This window comes from Ranitomeya imitator, chromosome 9 (assembly GCF_032444005.1).
Source record: "Ranitomeya imitator isolate aRanImi1 chromosome 9, aRanImi1.pri, whole genome shotgun sequence".
NCBI lineage: Eukaryota > Metazoa > Chordata > Amphibia > Anura > Dendrobatidae > Ranitomeya > Ranitomeya imitator.
In genome coordinates, this window is record NC_091290.1 from 147085935 (window position 1) to 147108737 (window position 22803).

The following is a 22803-nucleotide window of genomic DNA, read 5'->3' on the forward strand; positions in this document are numbered from 1 at the left end:
ACGAGATCTGCGCAGAACGGCATCATATCGGGGGGCCACGAGATCTGCGCAGAACGGCATCATATCGGGGGCCACGAGATCTGCGCAGAACGGCATCATATCGGGGGCCACGAGTTCTCTGCAGAACGGCATCATATCAGGGGGCCACGAGATCTGCGCAGAACGGCATCATATCAGGGGGCCACGAGATCTGCGCAGAACGGCATCATATCGGGGGCCACGAGTTCTGCGCAGAATGGCATCATATCGAGGGGCCACGAGATCTGCATCGATAGCAGGTTAGCGCGTGTGTATACTTCTGCTCACACTCCATTACCGATGCCCGGTGGGGCCAAAATGAAGAAAGCCGCTGACTCTTAAAGCACCAGTCCACGCGGCCCGTCACAGTCCGGACTCTGTAGAGGCCCATCCTTTATTATAGAACAACAGATATACAACACAGTCCGCAGCTCACCGCCCCCCGCTACAAAGTAACAAAAAAAAATGAATGAAAGTCACAACAGGGCAAATAATATTTGGCCACGAGAAAGTTCCCCTCTTCTTCCATCCAACATACAAAAAGGGGGCTCGTTCCAGCAAGACCCAGTAAGCCCCCCGCGCTGTAACACTGGTGGGTGCAAACGTTTATGTCTTTAATAAGTTATTTAAAAAAAAAAAAAAACACACACATGCAAACTGAAGAGAAGTGATTGATTATATTGGCAGCACCGCGAGGGTCCCTGGGATCAGAGCTTTGTACCCCAAAAAAAGCAAAGTTCTCCCACGTCCTAAGTTTTTACACAAGCGCGCATTTGTAACAGGATTAGAAAAATAAGTGATTTATCTATTGGCACCAGTTTGCTCCCCCCCATATTTGGGTGTAATCCCCCCTCATCCCCCAAATACTGGGGTGTAAACGCCACAAGATTGAAAAGAGGAGAAAGACTGCGCTACCTCAACTATCCACCAGGTGGCGATACATTACATCACGCAACAGCGGCCATTATAAAATATAGATAGTCTCCACAAGTGGGGGAAGGGACTGTGTACAAAAAACGAGGGGCCCCCCAAATAAATATGACATCCGGCTCCCAACACCTCCTGATTCTAAACTGAAACCGTGCAAAAAGCTTTTTTTGGCGGAGCTCAAGAGGCAGAGGATATGGGGGGGGGGGATAAAGAGTCTGTGATATAAGGGGGTGTCACAACCCACTCAGGACCCCATTAGAGGTTACACTGTCCAGAATGTAAGTGTCCCCCCCCCAATAATATAATGTAATGGGTGAAAAAGGAGGGTGATCAATACCGAGGGCACAAAGGGTTAACAGATAGGGTGATGGGCATGACGCCTCTTCCCCCTGTAAATCCAGCAATGAACGGGGCTAAACCGCCAGAACATACACAGAAAGTGACACTAAAAACTTCACGACCGGCCACCCAGAGGTTAAAATAAGGAGGGTCCGGAGTGAGAGACCCCAGTAAACCTCCCTGGAGATACGGCGCCTGAGCTCGTCCAGCATAAATTAATTAATTCATACTAATTATAATAATATTACAGGTCGGGAGGGATGGGATGTTGGCAGAAACAACAAAAAAAAAAAAACCTCTTGTGGGGGGTAGCGAGACCCCACCCTGTATTCCCTCCGCTCCCAGCAGTCACTATGGACTCCGACATCGTCCTTCCTCCTGTGCAAAAACCTCAGCTCTGCTGGAACAGTGCGGCCCAGTCCAACAGCGCTCACCATCTACAAAGCTTTATACTGGGAAGCATTGGGAAAAACAAAAGAACAACCCTGGCTTAGGTCAGACGCCAGGAGAGCCGAGCAGAACGACAACACCGCCCCTCCCCCATCTTCAGCCCCCAGCGTCGGTTCTGTCCTTCCATAACCTTGAAATATTCAGTGCAAAGTGCCAGGAAGTAAAAAGCCCAAATGTTCCTGTCCTGGTGTTGCAGGTGACAACGTCTCCCCGGCGGGGGCACCGGGACCAGCAGATTCTCCTCCATTCCCCTCTTTGCTCTTCTCCCCCCTCCCCCCTAAACCACACCTCAGGACACAAGAGCCGTCAGCATGGCCGCCCCGGGGGGCAGACGCCTCCGCCGCCTTCTCCCCTTCCCGCTGCCTTCTCCCCACGAGCAGTTATAGATGAGGATGGGAAGAGTCTTCAGTTTGGCTTTTGGTTTCCCCCAAATCTTCAGTCTTGGAGAAGTGGAGGAGCGCATGAAGGAGGGGACGAGTGACGAAAGCAGAGCGGACCACCCTGCGAGGACGCGGATCCCAGTCTGTGATCCTAAAGAGGGCGAAACCAGGTGCTCTGCAAACGGGAGAGGCGACAAGGTGAGTGCAAAGCAACAGACGGGTCAGAGCCGTCGCGGGGTCAGACAAGTCACAGGGTCAGGAGGAGCAGTCACAGGGTCAGGAGGAGCCGTCGCGGGGTCAGACAAGTCACAGGGTCAGGAGGAGCAGTCACAGGGTCAGGAGGAGCCGTCGCGGGATCAGACAAGTCACAGGGTCAGGAGGAGCCGTTGCGGGGTCAGACAAGTCACAGGGTCACAGGTTCAGGAGGAGCAGTCACAGGGGCGGACAAGTCACAGGGTCAGGAGGAGCCGTAACAGGGGCGGACAAGTCACAGGGTCAGGAGGAGCCGTAACAGGGGCAGACAAGTCACAGGGTCAGGAGGAGCAGTCACAGGGGCAGACAAGTCACAGGGTCAGGAGGAGTTGTCATAGGTCCATGTATCATGTGACTTGTGAGTGTCCCCATCAGGCAGAGCAGTCATAGGGACGTATGATATAGCACAGCGGGCTGCAGAGACCACGCGCTCGGCCTGTGTACATGTGAGGTCCGGTGTGCAAGAGGGGAGACAATGTTCAGGGGGTCACTTTCTTACCTTAAGAAAAAGTCAGCAAGAACGGCCGCAGGTCAATCAGACGGGTGCTCCGGACAACACCTGTTCACCTCAAACCAGGAATCTATACAGCTGAGAGGAGAGACGCGAGGTCAGCGGAGGAAACATCTACATCCACTGACACTGTAACAAAGTATCAGGAAAGCAAGTAACTATCCCCCCCAAAAAATAATAAACCTGGGCCTCTGCTCCTGACAGGCCGCCCACCCCTCTAGTAATTGGGCCCGAGCGGCTTGGTGCAATAAAAGTCTATTAAAGCTGTACAGGGAAGTTGGCGTCTGCAGCACACAAGGGGTTAAGAGCTGCGCCAGGAGCCCGATCACTCACAGGTAATTGCCCCAGGGCCGGTGTATTACTCAGGAGACTGTTACTACGGTAACATCCACCGCAGGCCGGGCCGGCCGCCAGGTTACTATGGACACGTGTCGCAGACCCAGCACCACAGGCTTCACCTAATTGAGGAGCTCGAGGCGGCAAAAACCAGAGCAGGAGCTGGAAATATCCAGAAGGAGACCCAGAATACGGGGGGAGCGCGGGGGTCTTACCTTTTGTGGTAGATGCACAGGCAGGGGAGTCTGGCTATGGTGTCCCCCTGTGACAGCTCCTCCAGGCAGATCACACACTCGCCAGCGTCCCTCGTTAAAACGTCGTCTGCAGAGGAAAGAAAACAAGAAATTCAGAGCAAGTCAGGGGTCCGCATCTCTCCAGCGCGGGTGTCACTACAACTCCCAGCATGCAGTCATTGGCGACCTCAAGAGCTGAATTAACAATTCTGCTGCAGGAGAAGCGACTTCTACACCCAGGGACGAGGCGGAGGCCACATGAGCCGGGGGAGCGGAGGCCACATGAGCCGGGGGAGCGGAGGCCACATGAGCCGGGGGAGCGGAGGCCACATGAGCCGGGGGAGCGGAGGCCACATGAGCCGGGGGAGCGGAGGCCACATGAGCCGGGGGAGCGGAGGCCACATGAGCCGGGGGAGCGGAGGCCACATGAGCCGGGGGAGCGGAGGCCACATGAGCCGGGGGAGCGGAGGCCACATGAGCCGGGGGAGCGGAGGCCACATGAGCCGGGGGAGCGGAGGCCACATGAGCCGGGGGAGCGGAGGCCACATGAGCCGGGGGAGCGGAGGCCACATGAGCCGGGGGAGCGGAGGCCACATGAGCCGGGGGAGCGGAGGCCACATGAGCCGGGGGAGCGGAGGCCACATGAGCCGGGGGAGCGGAGGCCACATGAGCCGGGGGAGCGGAGGCCACATGAGCCGGGGGAGCGGAGGCCACATGAGCCGGGGGAGCGGAGGCCACATGAGCCGGGGGAGCGGAGGCCACATGAGCCGGGGGAGCGGAGGCCACATGAGCCGGGGGAGCGGAGGCCACATGAGCCGGGGGAGCGGAGGCCACATGAGCCGGGGGAGCGGAGGCCACATGAGCCGGGGGAGCGGAGGCCACATGAGCCGGGGGAGCGGAGGCCACATGAGCCGGGGGAGCGGAGGCCACATGAGCCGGGGGAGCGGAGGCCACATGAGCCGGGGGAGCGGAGGCCACATGAGCCGGGGGAGCGGAGGCCACATGAGCCGGGGGAGCGGAGGCCACATGAGCCGGGGGAGCGGAGGCCACATGAGCCGGGGGAGCGGAGGCCACATGAGCCGGGGGAGCGGAGGCCAGGAGCTGACAACCGTCCCGGGTGCTGACAGACCCCAGTAGGCCCACGGCAGGGGCGCAGCGGGTGGCATCTGGGCGCGGAGCTATATGTAGCCGGCGCGGGCGACACTGACAGCTGCCTGCAGGAGACGACCGTATTCTACCCGGCTCTGGCATTAGCGGAGGCAGCGCCCGCTGCGGTATACCCGGCATGACCCCACCTGCGTCATCTGCGACCTTCCAGAGGCCGATTATTACATAGTGATGGCTGATGTCACCGGCACAGACCCCCCGCCGCCTCAATGAGGGTCTCAGTCAGATAACGAGCAACATCGGAAACAGACAACAAAATGAGCCGCACGACATCTGCGCAGAGCGGCCACGTGGTCCGGAGACCCCTCTGCTCACAATTAACCCCTTCCTTAGCACAAAGTCTAAAAGGAAAAATGCTAAACCTCTTTCCAAACTGGCTAGCCCTCATTCACACTTCCTCCATGGTGGTCATGCAGGACATCGATCCTACAGATAGGTGGCGCCACTTACCCAATATCCCTCAATTCCCATGATAATGTATGCGGCTTCTGATTGGGGGGAGACAGTTTGGGCCCCTAGTTCAGGCATATTTACACCCATTAGTTTTTTCTTGGGGGCCCTAGTTGGCAGTGGTGGGTACATATTCGGTACGTACCGTTATAGGACAGCCGTGGTTTGCTCAGACACATTATAAAGTGCATCTCCATTTCATCAGACGACACGGATTTGGAGCAAATGGGGCAGCGGAAGCCTGGAAAGAAGAAGACAGACGTCAGTAATGTCAGCCAGAGACCTGAGAGGCGGTGGAGGAACGATGGCGCGTGGCAGTGACCGACAGGCGTACGTTAGGCTAAGTTCACATTAGCGTTGCGCCGCTGTTGCGTCGGCGACGCAGCGGCGACGCGCCCCTATGTTTAACATAGGGGACGCGTGCGTCTTTTTGTTTGCGTTTTTCGCCGTGTGCGTCGTTTCCGACGCTGGCGTCGGACGCACGAAAACGCTACAAGTTGCATTTTCTGTGCGTCCGATTTTGGTCAAAAACGACGCACGCGTCGCAAAACGCGCGCGTTTTTGCGCGCGTTTGCGCGCGTTTTTCGATGCTTCGCGCGTTGCGTCGCCGACGCAGGGCGGCGCAACGCTAGTGTGAACGTACCCTTACACAGACACAGGGGGGTAGGACTCTGTTCACTGACAGCAAGCAGAAACACAAGGGAGGACATATACTAAGCTGTTATTGGTGAAAACAAAGGTTGCAAATGTCGACAGATGCCAGTTTTGAGCAATGACTACTTTTTGGGAGGGTCCCCAGACTGATCGCCAGGTTTCGGTGATCTGCGGCACATGGCTGCGCTATGACGCCCCCCTTTCCTTCAGCAGCACCTGGATTACAGGGGCCGCCACCCGTCTAGTGTGTAAATGAGGACAAGGAAGGAAGACGCCCCCCACAGCAGACCCCGGAGTTCTGCAGCTGTGCCTCCTCCGCTGCGGTCAGCCTGACATTTTGCAGGAACACGTGGAGGAAGCTGCGGTGTCGGAGGGGTAAAACCGACATCCTGCGTGTGATGCAGCTGCCATCTGTCCTCTGCAGAGCTGTCAGTGTACGGCGGCTGTAAAGTGCAGAGCACACGGCCACAGACATGGGGGTCACATCCGCCTTGTAAAACACACAAGGCGTTCACTGGCAGGTGTCACCAGGCGGACAAGCAGGGGCAGGGAGCAAGGATGACTCTGCTGATACATGAAAGGGATTAATACCCAAACAGCAGAAAGGGCTGGAGCCATAATCACTGACAAAGCGGAGTGGTGGCCACCCCAGCAAGGGAGGGATCATACAATGTTAAGAGATGGAAGGGACCCCCAGGGTCGTCGTGTCCAACCCCCTGATCAATAAAAGGAGTCACTAAACCATCTCCGACAGATGTCTGTCCAGGATACCGGGAGCCACCGAAACCATCCGCAGTGAGGAGACCGGGAGCACGCTGCTAACATCCAGCAAGGGCAGAAGCTCCCCTTACACAGGCAGATTTCAGCAGGACAATAAACCATTATATCAGGACAGGTGCACAATATACGATCAAAGATGAGTGAGTGGAAACACCTCCACCCAAGGCAGGAATCAGTATTCCAGAGAGGGAAAACTCAGATTCCCAACAGTCAGGACCTCCCTGTATACAGAGATACATGATAAGGTCCTGTCTGCAGCCACCACTAGGGGGAGCTCCCTGTATACAGAGATACATGATAAGATTATATCTGCAGTCACCACTAGGGGGAGCTCCCTGTATACAGAGATACATGATAAGATTATATCTGCAGCCACCACTAGGGGGAGCTCCCTGTATACAGAGATACATGATAAGGTTATATCTGCAGTCACCACTAGGGGGAGCTCCCTGTATACAGAGATACATGATAAGATTATATCTGCAGCCACCACTAGGGGGAGCTCCCTGTATACAGAGATACATGATAAGATCCTGTCTGCAGCCACCACTAGGGGAGCTCCCTGTATACAGAGATACATGATAAGGTCCTGTCTGCAGCCACCACTAGGGGGAGCTCCCTGTATACAGAGATACATGATAAGATCCTGTCTGCAGCCACCACTAGGGGAGCTCCCTGTATACAGAGATACATGATAAGATTATATCTGCAGTCACCAGTAGGGGGAGCTCCCTGTATACAGAGATACATGATAAGATTATATCTGCAGTCACCACTAGGGGGAGCTCCCTGTATACAGAGATACATGATAAGATTATATCTGCAGCCACCACTAGAGGGAGCTCCCTGTATACAGAGGTACATGATAAGATCCTGTCTGCAGCCACCACTAGGGGGAGCTCCCTGTATACAGAGATACGTGATAAGATCCTGTCTGCAGCCACCACTAGAGGGAGCTCCCTGTATACAGAGATACGTGATAAGATCCTGTCTGCAGCCACCACTAGGGGGAGCTCCCTGTATACAGAGATACATGATAAGATCCTGTCTGCAGCCACCACTAGGGGGAGCTCCCTGTATACAGAGATACATGATAAGATCCTGTCTGCAGTCACCACTAGGGGGAGCTCCCTGTATACAGAGATACGTGATAAGATTCTGTCTGCAGTCACCACTAGGGGGAGCTCCCTGTATACAGAGATACGTGATAAGATCCTGTCTGCAGTCACCACTAGGGGGAGCTCCCTGTATACAGAGATACATGATAAGATCCTGTCTGCAGTCACCACTAGGGGGAGCTCCCTGTATACAGAGATACATGATAAGCTCCTGTCTGCAGCCACCACTAGGGGAAGCTCCCTGTATACAGAGGTACATGATAAGCTCCTGTCTGCAGCCACCACTAGGGGGAGCTCCCTGTATCCTGTATACAGAGATACATGATAAGATCCTGTCTGCAGTCACCACTAGGAGGAGCTCCCTGTATACAGAGATACATGATAAGATCCTGTCTGCAGTCACCACTAGGGGAAGCTCCCTGTATACAGAGGTACATGATAAGATCCTGTCTGCAGTCACCACTAGGGGGAGCTCCCTGTATACAGAGATACATGATAAGCTCCTGTCTGCAGCCACCACTAGGGGGAGCTCCCTGTATACAGAGATACATGATAAGATTATATCTGCAGCCACCACTAGGGGGAGCTCCCTGTATACAGAGATACATGATAAGATCCTGTCTGCAGCCACCACTAGGGGAGCTCCCTGTATACAGAGATACATAAGATCCTGTCTGCAGTCACCACTAGGGGAGCTCCCTGTATACAGAGATACATAAGATCCTGTCTGCAGCCACCACTAGAGGGAGCTCCCTGTATACAGAGATACATAAGATCTTGTCTGCAGCCACCACTAGGGGGAGCTCCCTGTATACAGAGATACACAAGATCCTGTCTACAGCCACCACTAGGGGGAGCTCCCTGTATACAGAGATACATGATACGATCCTGTCTGCAGCCACCACTACGGGGAGCTCCCTGTATACAGAGATACATGATAAGATCCTGTCTGCAGCCACCACTAGGGGGAGCTCCCTGTATACAGAGATACACAATAAGATTATGTCCAGAGGACAGAGTAAAGGCCCCTTCACATTAAGCGACGCTGCAGCGATCCAAACAACGATCCGGATCGCTGCAGCGTCGCTGTTTGGTCGCTGGAGAGATGTCACACAGACCGCTCTCCAGCGACCAACGATGCCGGTAACCAGGGTAAACATCGGGTAACTAAGCGCAGGGCCGCGCTTAGTAACCCGATGTTTACCCTGGTTACCATCCTAAAAGTAAAAAAAACAAACAGTGCATACTTACCTAACGCTGTCTGTCCTCCAGCGCTGTGCTCTGCACTCCTCCTGTACTGTCTGTGTGAGCACAGCGGCCGGAAAGCAGAGCGGTGACGTCACCGCTCTGCTTTCCGGCTGACCGACGCTCACAGCCAGTACAGGAGGAGAGCAGAGCACAGCGCTGGAGGACAGACGGCTGTAGGTAAGTATGTACTGTTTGTTTTTTTTACTTTTAGGATGGTAACCAGGGTAAACATTGGGTTACTAAGCGCGGCCCTGCGCTTAGTTACCCGATGTTTACCCTGGTTACCAGTGAAGACATCGCTGGATCGGTGTCACACACGCCGATCCAGCGATGTCCACGGGAGATCCAGTGACGAAATAAAGTTCTGGACTTTCTTCAGCGACCAACGATGGCACAGTAGGGGCCTGATCGTTGGTCGCTGTCACACATAGCGATTTCCTTAACGATATCGTTGCAACGTCACCAAAAGCAACGATATCGTTAACGATATCGTTATGTGTGAAGGTACCTTTAGTTCAGAGATCGGTTGCTGGAGACCAAATTCACATTGCCAAAAGGAAAGAATGACTGGCGGGCAGGGAATCCTCGGCATCCTGATTATCACCAGACTCTCATCCACAACACACAGAACCTGATGATGCAGAGATCAGATTGCGATGATTAACCCTTTATGCCCGCACAGTGGACACTCCACCCATATCCCCAGGAGTCCCGGATATCTTGAATATAAGAAGTTATGAGATGTCTGTTTATACATTCTAAATACAGGAGGACGACACCGCAGGTAAGCGAAATAGCAGATGCCGCAGTCTCATCCTCCACAAGTATTGCACCCATGAAATCAGGGCAGGGGAGCGGCGATAGACGATCAATCCACGAAAACCGCCAATGCCGGGTCCACCGCACTGTGCGGCGTGTAAGAGATAACAGGACAGAAGGACCAAAATCTAACTCCCACTGCGCCCGAGAACCAGACACCTCCATCCGCAGCTCGTGAAATTCAAAATGAACACAAAAATTCTGATAAAAATTTGAGAAGTGACCACAAATAATCATAATATTCCGCTAAACACCACAGATGACCCCCATTTAACTGGATTGGGGTCACCACCAGACAAGTACAATGCCTGTCCGTACATGCCATAAAGCAACAGTCATTAAATTCCAGTCCGTGAGTCACTGCCTGAAGCCGCACAAACCACGTGACTATGTACGGTGACGGCAACACAGGAAGCACGTGTCACACCGTGTACGACATCCGATAAGGAAGACCGCCGCATCAATAGAGGAGCGGCGACCACCAATGCAACACCGATCCGCGGATATGTCCTGCATGATACCCCAGAGCTGCACTCACTATTCTGCTGGTGCAGTCACTGTGTACATACATTACTGATCCTGAGTTACATCCTGTATTATACTCCAGAGCTGCACTCACTATTCTGCTGGTGCAGTCACTGTGTACATACATTACTGATCCTGAGTTACATCCTGTATTATACCCCAGAGCTGCACTCACTATTCTGCTGGTGCAGTCACTGTGCACATACATTACATTACTGATCCTGAGTTACATCCTGTATTATACTCCAGAGCTGCACTCACTATTCTGCTGGTGCAGTCACTGTGTACATACATTACATTACTGATCCTGAGTTACATCCTGTATTATACTCCAGAGCTGCACTCACTATTCTGCTGGTGCAGTCACTGTGTACATACATTACTGATCCTGAGTTACATCCTGTATTATACCCCAGAGCTGCACTCACTATTCTGCTGGTGCAGTCACTGTGTACATACATTACTGATCCTGAGTTACATCCTGTATTATACCCCAGAGCTGCACTCACTATTCTGCTGGTGCAGTCACTGTGTACATACATTACATTACTGATCCTGAGTTACATCCTGTATTATACTCCAGAGCTGCACTCACTATTCTGCTGGTGCAGTCACTGTGTACATACATTACTGATCCTGAGTTACATCCTGTATTATACCCCAGAGCTGCACTCACTATTCTGCTGATGCAGTCACTGGACATAACTTCCTCTGGCTCCAGATTCCTGCCTCTGGGTCCCATGACTGGTTGGCAGCCCCCCAACCAGTGCCATGCAGGGGCTCTAGGGTTGGTCAGGTTGACTTTCCATCCTGCCATCTAATCACTACCTTATCACCTGACCAATAGCAGCTTATCCCAACATTTGCAGAGTGTGAAGACACTGCAGATGAACTGCCCCTTTAATTGGCACCAAGACTAAGAGGCGCCCTGACCCCGCAAGCAGCTGAAACGTATGAGGAGACACATTAAAGTGGAGCACAGTGTGACGGAGCGGATCAGTGTCAGCTCTCCCAGCCCCCCCCATCTCTCGGCTGTTTCGCCCCCAGGCAGATTCCTGCTCTGTTCCATCTCTGGAGCCTCCAATTCATCACATCTTTCTTGCTCTGCGATCGCTCAGTTTAGCAGAACATCCCTCGTCCCGATAAGACACGAGGATGAAGAACTAACACCTCCGCCTCGGGGAGCCGACAATGTGGATCACCGTCCCGCACAGCCCCACTGTCGCCGCCAGGGCCCGTCCCGCACAGCCCCACTGCCATCAGGCTCATCTTCAGCATACCTGTGCTATTCCATGTGAGCAGCGCTGATGATTATTATTATTATTTATATAGCACCATTGATTCCATGGTGCTGTACATGAGAAGGGGTTACATACAAGTTACAAATATCACATACAGTAAACAAACTAACAATGACGGACTGATACAGAGGGGCGAGGACCCTGCCCTTGCGGGCTTACATTCTACAGGATTTTACATTGAAACAAACCTGTGATGATCCTGCCCGCCTGTCAAGTACCACACAAATGTCCAATTCACAATACCTGTGTCACCAGAAGCATCATCATCATTTCCGCTCCCCTACCTATGTGGAACGACAATCCCTTTCCACTTTCTGATTGTGCAGTTGTCACAGCCCGTCCCTCACTTCTAGCACCACTGAAGAGTAATAGGATTTCTGTCCTAAACTATTAGAGAGCACTGCAGGGGGCTTTATAATGGAAAGCTGGGGGTCCGGAGGTAAACAACAAGATTACAGATATAACCACTGGAACAGGAAAAGAAATCCAAACCTGTTACTAAATCCATCTGCAATGATTGTCAATGATCTATACACAAAGCAGGGGGCACAACAACTCCCCTCATGCCATCTGTTACTATGAATTGACTGTCCCCACTACTCAGCATCACCTCTTGGCCCATACATTGGGTACAATGCCCCCTACGGCCCTCCAGCGTCACCTCTAAGCCCATACATTGGGGATGATGCCCCCTACGCTCGCCCTGTCAACTTAGCTAATACATAGGGGATGATGTCCCCACCTGCCCCTCCGTCACCTCTTAGCCAATACATGGGGGACGATGCTCCCTACGCCCCTCCAGCATCACCTCTTAGCCCATACATTGGGGACGATGCCCCCTATGCCCCTCCAGCGTCACCTCTTAGCCCATACATTGTGGACCATACCCCCTATGCCCCTCCAGCGTCACCTCTTAGCCCATAGATTGGGGACAATCAACCCTACGCCCCTCCAGCATCACCTCTTAGCCCATACATTGGGGATTATGCCCCCTACACCCCTCCAGTGTCACCTCTTAGCCCATACATTGGGGATTATGCCCCCTACACCCCTCCAGTGTCACCTCTTAGCCCATACATTGGGGACGATGCCCCCCTACACCCTCTTCCAGCATCATCTCTTAGCCCATACATTGGAGATTATGCCCCCTACACCCCTCCAGTGTCACCTCTTAGCCCATACATTGGGGACGATGCCCCCCTACACCCTCTTCCAGCATCATCTCTTAGCCCATACATTGGGGATTATGCCCCCTACACCCCTCCAGTGTCACCTCTTAGCCCATACATTGGGGACCATGCCCCCCTACACCCTCTTCCAGCATCATCTCTTAGCCCATACATTGGGGATTATGCCCCCTACACCCCTCCAGTGTCACCTCTTAGCCCATACATTGGGGACGATGCCCCCTACACCCTCTTCCAGCATCATCTCTTAGCCCATACATTGGAGATTATGCCCCCTACACCCCTCCAGTGTCACCTCTTAGCCCATACATTGGGGACGATGCCCCCCTACACCCTCTTCCAGCATCATCTCTTAGCCCATACATTGGGGATTATGCCCCCTACACCCCTCCAGTGTCACCTCTTAGCCCATACATTGGGGACCATGCCCCCTACAGTGTCACCTCTTAGCCCATACAATGGGGACGATGCCCCCATACGCCCCTCCGTCAACTCGTAGCCCATACATTGGGGACGATGCCCCCCCACGTCACTCTGCATTCTGGAGAACATCCGCTGCAGCACTGAGGGGACTCGTCTGCGGCCAGACTAACGCGTTCCGCGAGCTGCGGATTCTCCTCCGGAGCACAGTTTAGGGATGGAGCAGATACATAGGTTGTGCCAGACGGGTGTGGGACTTTACCTGCAAATACACCCCAAGAGGTCTCAGAAGGGGGAACCTCGGCCATTAATATACCCTTCAGCCCGGACCACCTCCGTATAGGATAAGCAGGCGAGAGATGTAATCGCCCTTCACATGCAGATTCATTCTACTATATGGAAAATAGTCAAGGGCAGTGGTTAAAATTAGCCGGAAGACACCTGTTCATTTAGAAGCCAATACTCCCCTCCCCCCACTAGCGCCAGCCCGGACTCCAGACCCCCTCACTTTGGAAGTCAACTTGACCTTTGCAGTTGCCAAGACTAGTATTGTGGCTGCTGGAACCCATATAAAAGATGCTGGATGACGGCAGGGACCCCGGTCATATACAGGGGGCTTGGTACATAAGCTAGCACAGTGCTGCTGCAGAACTGCGAGTACAGCTCTGGATGCAATGCAAAAATCAGCAAACGTAACAAATTGACGAAGCATTGTCCTTAGGTTATACTCGATCTCACGCTTTGAGGTCATACTCTCCCCTTCTGCTGTGTAGAGGTTTAAAACCTTTTACTCGCTGTTATCAGCCATTTCCAACAAGTAAGAGTTAAACTTATGTTCCTTCGTGGGATGAAAATACCTCCTGTCCTCCATGATCACTACTTTCCAACCAGTGCAGAGGGGGGACAATTTATGTGGCCGAGATCTGCAGCGTCTCTCATTATGCTGCTGTACTATTATAATCTGGGAATATCGATGCTCTGCCCCTTTAAGACTTTCGAACCAGAGGTCTCAGGAGGAAATGTATCAGATGAGTTGCTACAAGTCCCCAGCAGTGGCACAAAGTATCAGTACTGGGGGAGGTTTCCTCTATTTTGCAACACTGGAAAGAGGACAGAGCTGCTGTTTCCAGGATGTGCCGGGAACCTCGACATCATCTGGGATTACTGGAAAGTTCCAGGAAACTGGGACCCTCGTAACTAAAAGTTCTCATCATCAAAATCCTTTATTGTCCAATACATAAAGAAAAACTGTACACAGACTATGAACTGTGACTTATCACAAGACTGGGGGGTGGGGTGCCACAAAATGTGTGCTCTACCCAAAATCAGAGCAGAAGAGGGACAGCAAAAACTGAGGGATGTTACAGGAAACTCAGTGACAGTTCACAGATTGCCCCCTGGAAACTGAACTGGCGCTAGGCTATGTGCACACGTTCGCAATTCCGCGACTCCCTGCTGCGGGAAATACGCATGCGGAATTGGCATGCGTATTCCAAGCGATCTGTAGCATCGCTAGGAAAACTGCTTGACAGGTTGGTCACACTTGTCTAACAGTGTTTGATAAGTGTGACCAACTTTTTTTTTTTTTTTACTATTGATGCTTCCTATACAGCATCAATAGAAAAAGATAAAATGTTAAAAATAATAATTAAAAAAAAAAAACATCTTGATATTCTCTCCCTCCGGCGCCCCCCACAGCCTTCCCAATCCTCGCAATGCTCCCGTTCCCAGTGATGCCTTGCGACAATGACCCCAGATTATGTAGAATCACGCGAGACCACTACGTCATCACAGGTCATTGTCGCAAGGCATCACTGGGAACGGGAGCTGGTGGGAGCATAGCTAAGGCCTGGGCTGGATCCGGGGACCGCCAGAAGGTGAGTATATAACTATTTTATTCCCAGGGCCTCGAGGAGAGCCTCCTCTCCACACCCGAATTCAATGGGTTGTGTTGTGTATGAGTTTTTGCAGCGTTTTTGCTGTGTTATCGCTGCAAAAAATGCATACAATCCGCAACATGTGCACATAGAGCTGAAGGAATAAGGATGACAACACCTGCCACAGCAGAATAGTGAGTGCAGCTCTGGGGTATAATAAAGGATGTAACTCAGGATCAGTAATGTAATGTATGTACACAGTGATTGCACCAGCAGAATAGTGAGTGCAGCTCTGGAGTATAATACAGGAGGTAACTCAGGATCAGTAATGTAATGTATGTACAGTGACTGCATCAGCAGAATAGTGAGTGCAGCTCTGGGGTATAATACAGGATGTAACTCAGGATCAGTAATATAATGTATGTACAGTGACTGCATCAGCAGAATAGTGAGTGCAGCTCTGGGGTATAATACAGAATGTAACTCAGGATCAGTAATATAATGTATGTACAGTGACTGCATCAGCAGAATAGTGAGTGCAGCTCTGGGGTATAATACAGGAGGTAACTCAAGATCAGTAATGTAATGTATGTACACAGTGACTGCACCAGCAGAATAGTGAGTGCAGCTCTGAGGAATAATACAGGATGTAACTCAGGATCAGTATTGTAATGTATGTACACAGTGACTGCACCAGCAGAATAGTGAGTGCAGCTCTGGGGTATAATACAGGATGTAACTCAGGATCAGTATTGTAATGTATGTACACAGTGACTGCACCAGCAGAATAGTGAGTGCAGCTCTGGAGTATAATACAGGATGTAACTCAGGATCAGTATTGTAATGTATGTACACAGTGACTGCACCAGCAGAATAGTGAGTGCAGCTCTGGGGTATAATACAGGAGGTAACTCAGGATCAGTAATGTAATGTATGTACAGAGTGACTGCACCAGCAGAATAGTGAGTGCAGCTCTGGGGAATAATACAGGATGTAACTCAGGATCAGTATTGTAATGTATGTACACAGTGACTGCACCAGCAGAATAGTGAGTGCAGCTCTGGGGTATAATACAGGATGTAACTCAGGATCAGTAATATAATGTATGTACAGTGACTGCATCAGCAGAATAGTGAGTGCAGCTCTGGGGTATAATACAGGATGTAACTCAGGATCAGTAATATAATGTATGTACAGTGACTGCATCAGCAGAATAGTGAGTGCAGCTCTGGGGTATAATACAGGATGTAACTCAGGATCAGTAATGTAATGTGTGTACACAGTGACTGCACCAGCAGAATAGTGAGTGCAGCTCTGGGGTATAATTCAGGATGTAACTAAGGATGAGTAATTTAAGTACACAGAAGATGACCACAAAATCATCATCATTCCCAACACCCCCCTCCTAGCTCACAGGATAAATTTTACATGAATATAAGTGGCTACCAAACATCAGTGGGGGCTGAATATCTCCCTGTGAAGAGCTGGATCATACAGAGAGAATGTAAGTCTCATCCACAGCGATATCACAAGTTTAGGGTTGATATCTTCTGAGGTGCGAGGTGTACGTCGGCTCATGACCCAGTACATGTTATCTGCCAGGAATCCACAACGTAGCACACACATATTAATGCTCGACCACAGGGTGCTGCAAACTCACCACAAACTGAATGCAGCACATCATGGCCACAGGCCTAATCATCTGACAGCAAAACAGGGTAGTGGGGGGCAACTGCTACCAATACACAGAGACTGAAGGGTCAAACAAGCAGGAAAACCTGATAACTGAAAACAAAAGACTATTCAAATGTAGAGAGCAGATGGACTGGTTCCTTAGAAACTAAATTACAATAAGGACTGGGTAAGGTATCTTGCAAGGAATGCTGGGGAGCGGGGCTGGCAATTGGGAGCTGCCATATTTGGGGGTTCCATTATTACAAAAACTGTGGTGTGCAGCTCTCCAGCTTTTACTAAACTACAACTCACGGCATGGCCCAACATGGGTGCTGTAGTTTTACAACTGCAGGAGATGGACGGACGTTACAGTGGCTCCACCAATCTGTTCCGTATGTACAGGGTGGACGAGCGCTGACATAGTGGAGCCGTGAGGCATGCAACGCCTCGTTGAGTCCCGGTGACTGGTATGCAGGACATCCATGACGTCTGCTGCAGGTGAGGATGCCAACACAATGGAAACGTGCAGAAGTTCTCACGCCCCAGTGATGGTCACCATCAGCTCTTCATTTCCCTTCTGAGAACGCTCAGATTACAAATGTCATCCAAGTCTTTCCAACGAAGGATGCAAAGCTCTATAAATGCTCAAACTTTGGGGAAAAATTTTGATACTTTTCATAAGATCGATCTGCAGTAGCCAAGTTTTTGTAAATCTGCCCTTGTGCTTCAGTTCCTCAACTATTAAGAGCTCTGCTTCCTGTCAGTGAATGGGAATATCTTGTGTACATACAAAGGTTGCAAACGTAAACTTGTTGCTTCTGAGGTTGTTACAATTGTATCCAGTCTAATAGAGTCTGGACCCCAATCTGACACACTGAACCAACCTCGGCACTCAAAAAAAGCCATTTATTGTTATTAAGACTAAATATATCAGACCCAAGTTAACAGTGAGCGCCCCATAGCTACTGACACACTGTAGCAAACCAGCAGGACAGAGAAGAGGGACTGCAGTGTGCAGATACCATTGTAGCACATCCCTCTTGTCCTGGTCTTTTGTTACAATGTGTCAGAGATCAGCTTTACACAAAAGTTAATGTCTGTGAGATGATTTCACATTCACTAACAGCAAGCAGAGCTCCAGGAAAAGCACGAGAAACTACAACCAACAGCAAGAAGAGCTCCGGGAAAGCGCAAGAAACTACAACTAACAGCTAGCAGAGCTCCAGGAAAAGCAGGAGAAACTACAACTAACAGCAAGCAGAGCTCCAGGAAAAAACGTGAGAAACGACAACTAACAGGAAGAAGAGCTCCGAGAAAGCGCAATAAACTACAACTAACAGCAAGCAGAGCTCCGGGAAAGCGGAAGAAACTACAACTAATAGCAAGAAGAGCTCCAGGAAAGCGGAAGAAACTACAACTAACAGCTAGCAGAGCTCCGGAAAAGCACGAGAAACTACAACCAACAGCAAGAAGAGCTCCGGGAAAGCGCAAGAAACTACAACTAACAGCTAGCAGAGCTCCGGGAAAGCGGAAGAAACTACAACTAATAGCAAGAAGAGCTCCAGGAAAGCACGAGAAACTACAACTAACAGCAGGAAGAGCTCCGGAAAAGCGCGAGAAACTACAACTAACAGCAGGAAGAGCTCCGGAAAAGCGCGAGAAACTACAGCTAACAGCAAGCAGAGCTCCGGCAAGGGTGAGAAACTACAACTAACAGCAAGAAGAGCTCCGGGAAAGCACGAGAAACTACAACTAACAGCAAGAAGAGCTCCGGGAAAGCGCAAGAAACTACAACTAACAGCAAGAAGAGCTCCGGAAAAGCGCGAGAAACTACAACTAACAGCAAGAAGAGCTCCGGAAAAGCGCGAGAAACTACAACTAACAGCAAGCAGAGCTTCGGAAAAGCGCGAGAAACTACAACTAACAGCAAGAAGAGCTCCGGAAAAGCGCGAGAAACTACAACTAACAGCAAGAAGAGCTCCGGAAAAGCGCGAGAAACTACAACTAACAGCAAGCAGAACTCCGGCAAGGGTGAGAAACTACAACTAACAGCAAGAAGAGCTCAGGGAAAGCACGAGAAACTACAACTAACAGCAAGAAGAGCTCCGGGAAAGCGCAAGAAACTACAACTAACAGCAAGAAGAGCTCCGGAAAAGCGCGAGAAACTACAACTAACAGCAAGAAGAGCTCCGGAAAAGCGCGAGAAACTACAACTAACAGCAAGAAGAGCTCCGGAAAAGCGCGAGAAACTACAACAGTCATGTAGAAGCTGGCGTTGTTGCATACATCTGATAAGGATACCTCCCATGACGCCCCCTTATCACTGCTCATAGAATATTCAGGGGTTGGGGTGGGAACAGAAGAAGGTGGGCAAATAATATTGGTGGCACAGTATTATTGGGGTAGGTCAGAAAGACGAGCTAGTATCATTGGGGGTACAGGGAGGGGAGGACAGGTAGGTGAGGACACAGTACTAGAGATGGGACAACAAAGTGAACACAGTATTTGGGGCACACACCATTATGAAGGGGCACAGACAGGTTTTGAGGGATGGCACAGTATTAGGTGGGTCACAGCATAGGAGGTACACATTATTAGGGTTGATCACACACCACCACTATGGGGTGTCAGGCACTCACCGCTCTGGGGGGGGGGGTCACACACCAGTATCGGGGGGCACCATCACTCACCGATCTGGGTGAGGGTCACTGACGCCATTATTGGGCATCCCCGGCATTCACTGCTCTGGGAGCGGTCACACACCATTATCGGGGGTCACACAAGCAATTATCAGGGGTCCCCGCCACTCACCACTCTGGGGGGGGGGTCACACACCATTATTGGGGTCCTCAGCCCTCACTGCTCTGGGGGGGGTCACACACCATTATTGGGGTCCTCAGCCCTCACTGCTCTGGGGGGGGTCACACCATTATTGGGGGCCCTCAGCCCTCACTGCTCTGGGGGGGTCACACACCATTATTGGGGGCCCTCACTGCTCTGGGGGGGGTCACACACCATTATTGGGGGCCCTCAGCCCTCACTGCTCGGGGGGGGGTCACACACCATTATTGGGGGCCCTCAGCTCTCACTGCTCTGGGGGGGGGGTCACACACCATTATTGGGGCCCTCAGCCCTCACTGCTCTGGGGGGGGGGGGTCACACACCATTATTGGGGTCCCCAGCCCTCACTGCTGGGGGGGTCACATGCCATTATTGGGGTCCTCAGCCCTCACTGCTCTGGGGGGGGGGGGGGGGGTCACACCATTATTGGGGGTCCTCACCCTCACTGCTCTGGGGGGGGTCACACACCATTATTGGGGGTCCTCACCCTCACTGCTCTGGGGGGGGGTCACAAACCATTATTGGGGGTCACACACCATTATTGGGGTCCCCAGCCCTCACTGCTGGGGGGGGGGGGTCACATGCCATTATTGGGGGTCCTCACCCTCACTGCTCTGGGGGGGGGGTCACACACCATTATTGGGGTCCTCAGCCCTCACTGCTCTGGGGGGGGTCACACACACCATTATTGGGGGTCCCCAGCACTCACCGCTCTGGGGGGGGGTCACACACCATTATTGGTGTCCTCAGCCCTCACCGCTCTGGGGGGGGGGGGGTCACACACCATTATTGGTGTCCCCAGCACTCACCGCTCTGGGGGGGGGTCACACACACCATTATTGGGGGTCCCCAGCACTCACCGCTCTGGGGGGGGGGGGGGTCACACACACCATTATTGGGGGTCCCCAGCACTCACCGCTCTGGGGGGGGGGGGTCACACACCATTATTGGGGTCCCCAGCACTCACAGCTCTGGGGGGGGGGGTCACACACCATTATTGGGGTCCCCAGCCCTCACCGCTCTGGGGGGGGGTCACACCATTATTGGGGTCCCCAGCACTCACCGCTCTGGGGGGGGGGGGGGGCAACACACCATTATTGGGGTCCCCAGCACTCACCGCTCTGGGGGGGGGGGGTGTCACACACCATTATTGGGGGTCCCCAGCACTCACCGCTCTGGGGGGGGGGTCACACACACCATTATTGGGGTCCCCAGCACTCACCGCTCTGGGGGGGGGGTCACACACACCATTATTGGGGTCCCCAGCACTCACAGCTCTGGGGGGGGTCACACACCATTATTGGGGTCCCCAGCCCTCACCGCTCTGGGGGGGGGGGTCACACACCATTATTGGGGTCCCCAGCACTCACCGCTCTGGGGGGGGGGGGGTCACACACACCATTATTGGGGTCCCCAGCACTCACAGCTCTGGGGGGGGTCACACACCATTATTGGGGTCCCCAGCCCTCACCGCTCTGGGGGGGGGGGTCACACACCATTATTGGGGGTCCCCAGCACTCACCGCTCTGGGGGGGGGGGGTCACACACACCATTATTGGGGTCCCCAGCACTCACCGCTCTGGGGGGGGGGTCACACACCATTATTGGGGTCCTCAGCCCTCAGCCCTCACCGCTCTGGGGGGGGGGTCACACGCATTATTGGGGTCCTCAGCCCTCACCGCTCTGGGGGGGGGGGGGTCACACGCATTATTGGGGTCCCCAGCACTCACCGCTCTGGGGGGGGGGGTCACACACCATTATTGGGGTCCTCAGCCCTCACCGCTCTGGGGGGGGGGTCACACGCATTATTGGGGTCCCCAGCACTCACCGCTCTGCGCTCCGATCCACCGCGGGGCCAGCTGCAGGGTGTCGGTGAGGGAGGCCCGCGGGCCCAGGTACAGGCCTCCCCGCGTCTCCTCTGCTCCGGAGCTGCCGCCTCTCTCGGGCTCGGGTCGGTACAGGCCGAACGGCAGCGCCGCCGCCGGGGGCTCCAGGCCGGACACGGAGCTGACAGAGCGGCTCCGCAGCCCCATGGCGCCGCCGGGCCGGTAGTGTCCGAAGTGCGAGGCCGGGGGCACGGCGCTGTCATCTGACGACACCCGGGAGCGGGCGGCCGAGCTCTGCTTCCCCCCCATGTGGAGGCTGCTGCGGGAGAGGAGGGCGGGCGGGAGCGGGAGTCGGCGGGCGGAGGAGCCGGCCTCTCCTCACATGTGTCCAGGGAGCGGCGGAGGCCTCGGGGCGCGGAGTGTCGGCAGCCCGGACTCTCACTCAGGTCTCCGGGGTGACGGGCCCACCAGACCCGGGCTGTCCATCCCGAGCTCCGCACTGACTGCGGCCTGCGCTCCGGCCGCTCCGCGCACAGATCCGCTGCTTCTGTCTGACGCGCCGCTTGTTGCTGGGCTGTAACAATGGCGCCGCCGAGTGCGCATGCGCGGCTGTGCGGCTCCGCCCCCTCACTGGCATATACGTTAACCCTTCACCCTCCATCCTCCCTGCTACAGACCTGTATCGCTCACAGCTGAGGAGCTGTTACAGTGTGCCAGGCAGCAAAATCCTGTATACTGTGCACGAGTCCGGGGTCAGAACCAAGGGTCTACCCGAAATACAGGGGTCACATGGGGGATTAGATACAGGAGAGGATTGCATACAGCAGACAGTATTACACAGGACAGGATTAGATACAGCAGACAGTATTACACAGGGCAGGATTAGATACAGCAGACAGTATCACACAGGATAGGATTAGATACAGCAGATAGTATTAGACAGGGCAGGATTAGATACAGCAGACAGTATCACACAGGATAGGATTAGATACAGCAGACAGTATCACACAATATATGATTAGATACAGCAGACAGTATCACACAGGATAGGATTAGATACAGCAGACAGTATCACACAGGATAGGATTAGATACAGCAGATAGTATCACACAGGATAGGATCAGATACAGCAGACAGTATCACACAATATATGATTAGATACAGCAGACAGTATCACACAGGATAGGATTAGATACAGCAGACAGTATCACACAGGATAGGATTAGATACAGCAGATAGTATCACACAGGACAGGATTAGATACAGCAGACAGTATCACACAGGATAGGATTAGATACAGCAGATAGTATTAGACAGGGCAGGATTAGATACAGCAGACAGTATCACACAGGATAGGATTAGATACAGCAGACAGTATCACACAGGGCAGGATTAGATACAGCAGACAGTATCACACAGGGCAGGATTAGATACAGCAGACAGTATCACACAGGATAGGATTAGATA

At 52.7% G+C, this 22803-nt stretch overlaps 1 protein-coding gene across 1 annotated transcript; it reads right to left on the reverse strand.

Moving 5' to 3' along the window:
* Window positions 1-381: 381 nt before the first annotated feature.
* Window positions 382-21868, reverse strand: ZNRF1 (zinc and ring finger 1). The gene is made up of 5 exons (XM_069739359.1): window positions 21339-21868; window positions 5212-5307; window positions 3432-3537; window positions 2869-2958; window positions 382-2292 (listed from the first exon to the last, which is right to left on the reverse strand). The coding sequence occupies exons 1-4, from the start codon at window positions 21643-21645 to the stop codon at window positions 2901-2903; spliced, it is 567 nt and encodes a 188-aa protein (XP_069595460.1). The 5' UTR covers window positions 21646-21868; the 3' UTR covers window positions 382-2292; window positions 2869-2900.
* Window positions 21869-22803: the final 935 nt, after the last annotated feature.

Coding starts and splice junctions, on each gene's coding strand:
- ZNRF1 (XM_069739359.1), bottom strand. CDS start 21,645: ATGGGGGGGAAGCAGAGCTCGGCCGCCCGCTCCCGGGTGTCGTCAGAT. Junction 5,308..21,338: donor GTGGATCGGAGCGCAGAGCG/GTGAGTGCTGGG, acceptor TCTTCTTTCCAG/GCTTCCGCTGCCCCATTTGC. Junction 3,538..5,211: donor ACCACGGCTGTCCTATAACG/GTACGTACCGAA, acceptor TTTCCTCTGCAG/ACGACGTTTTAACGAGGGAC.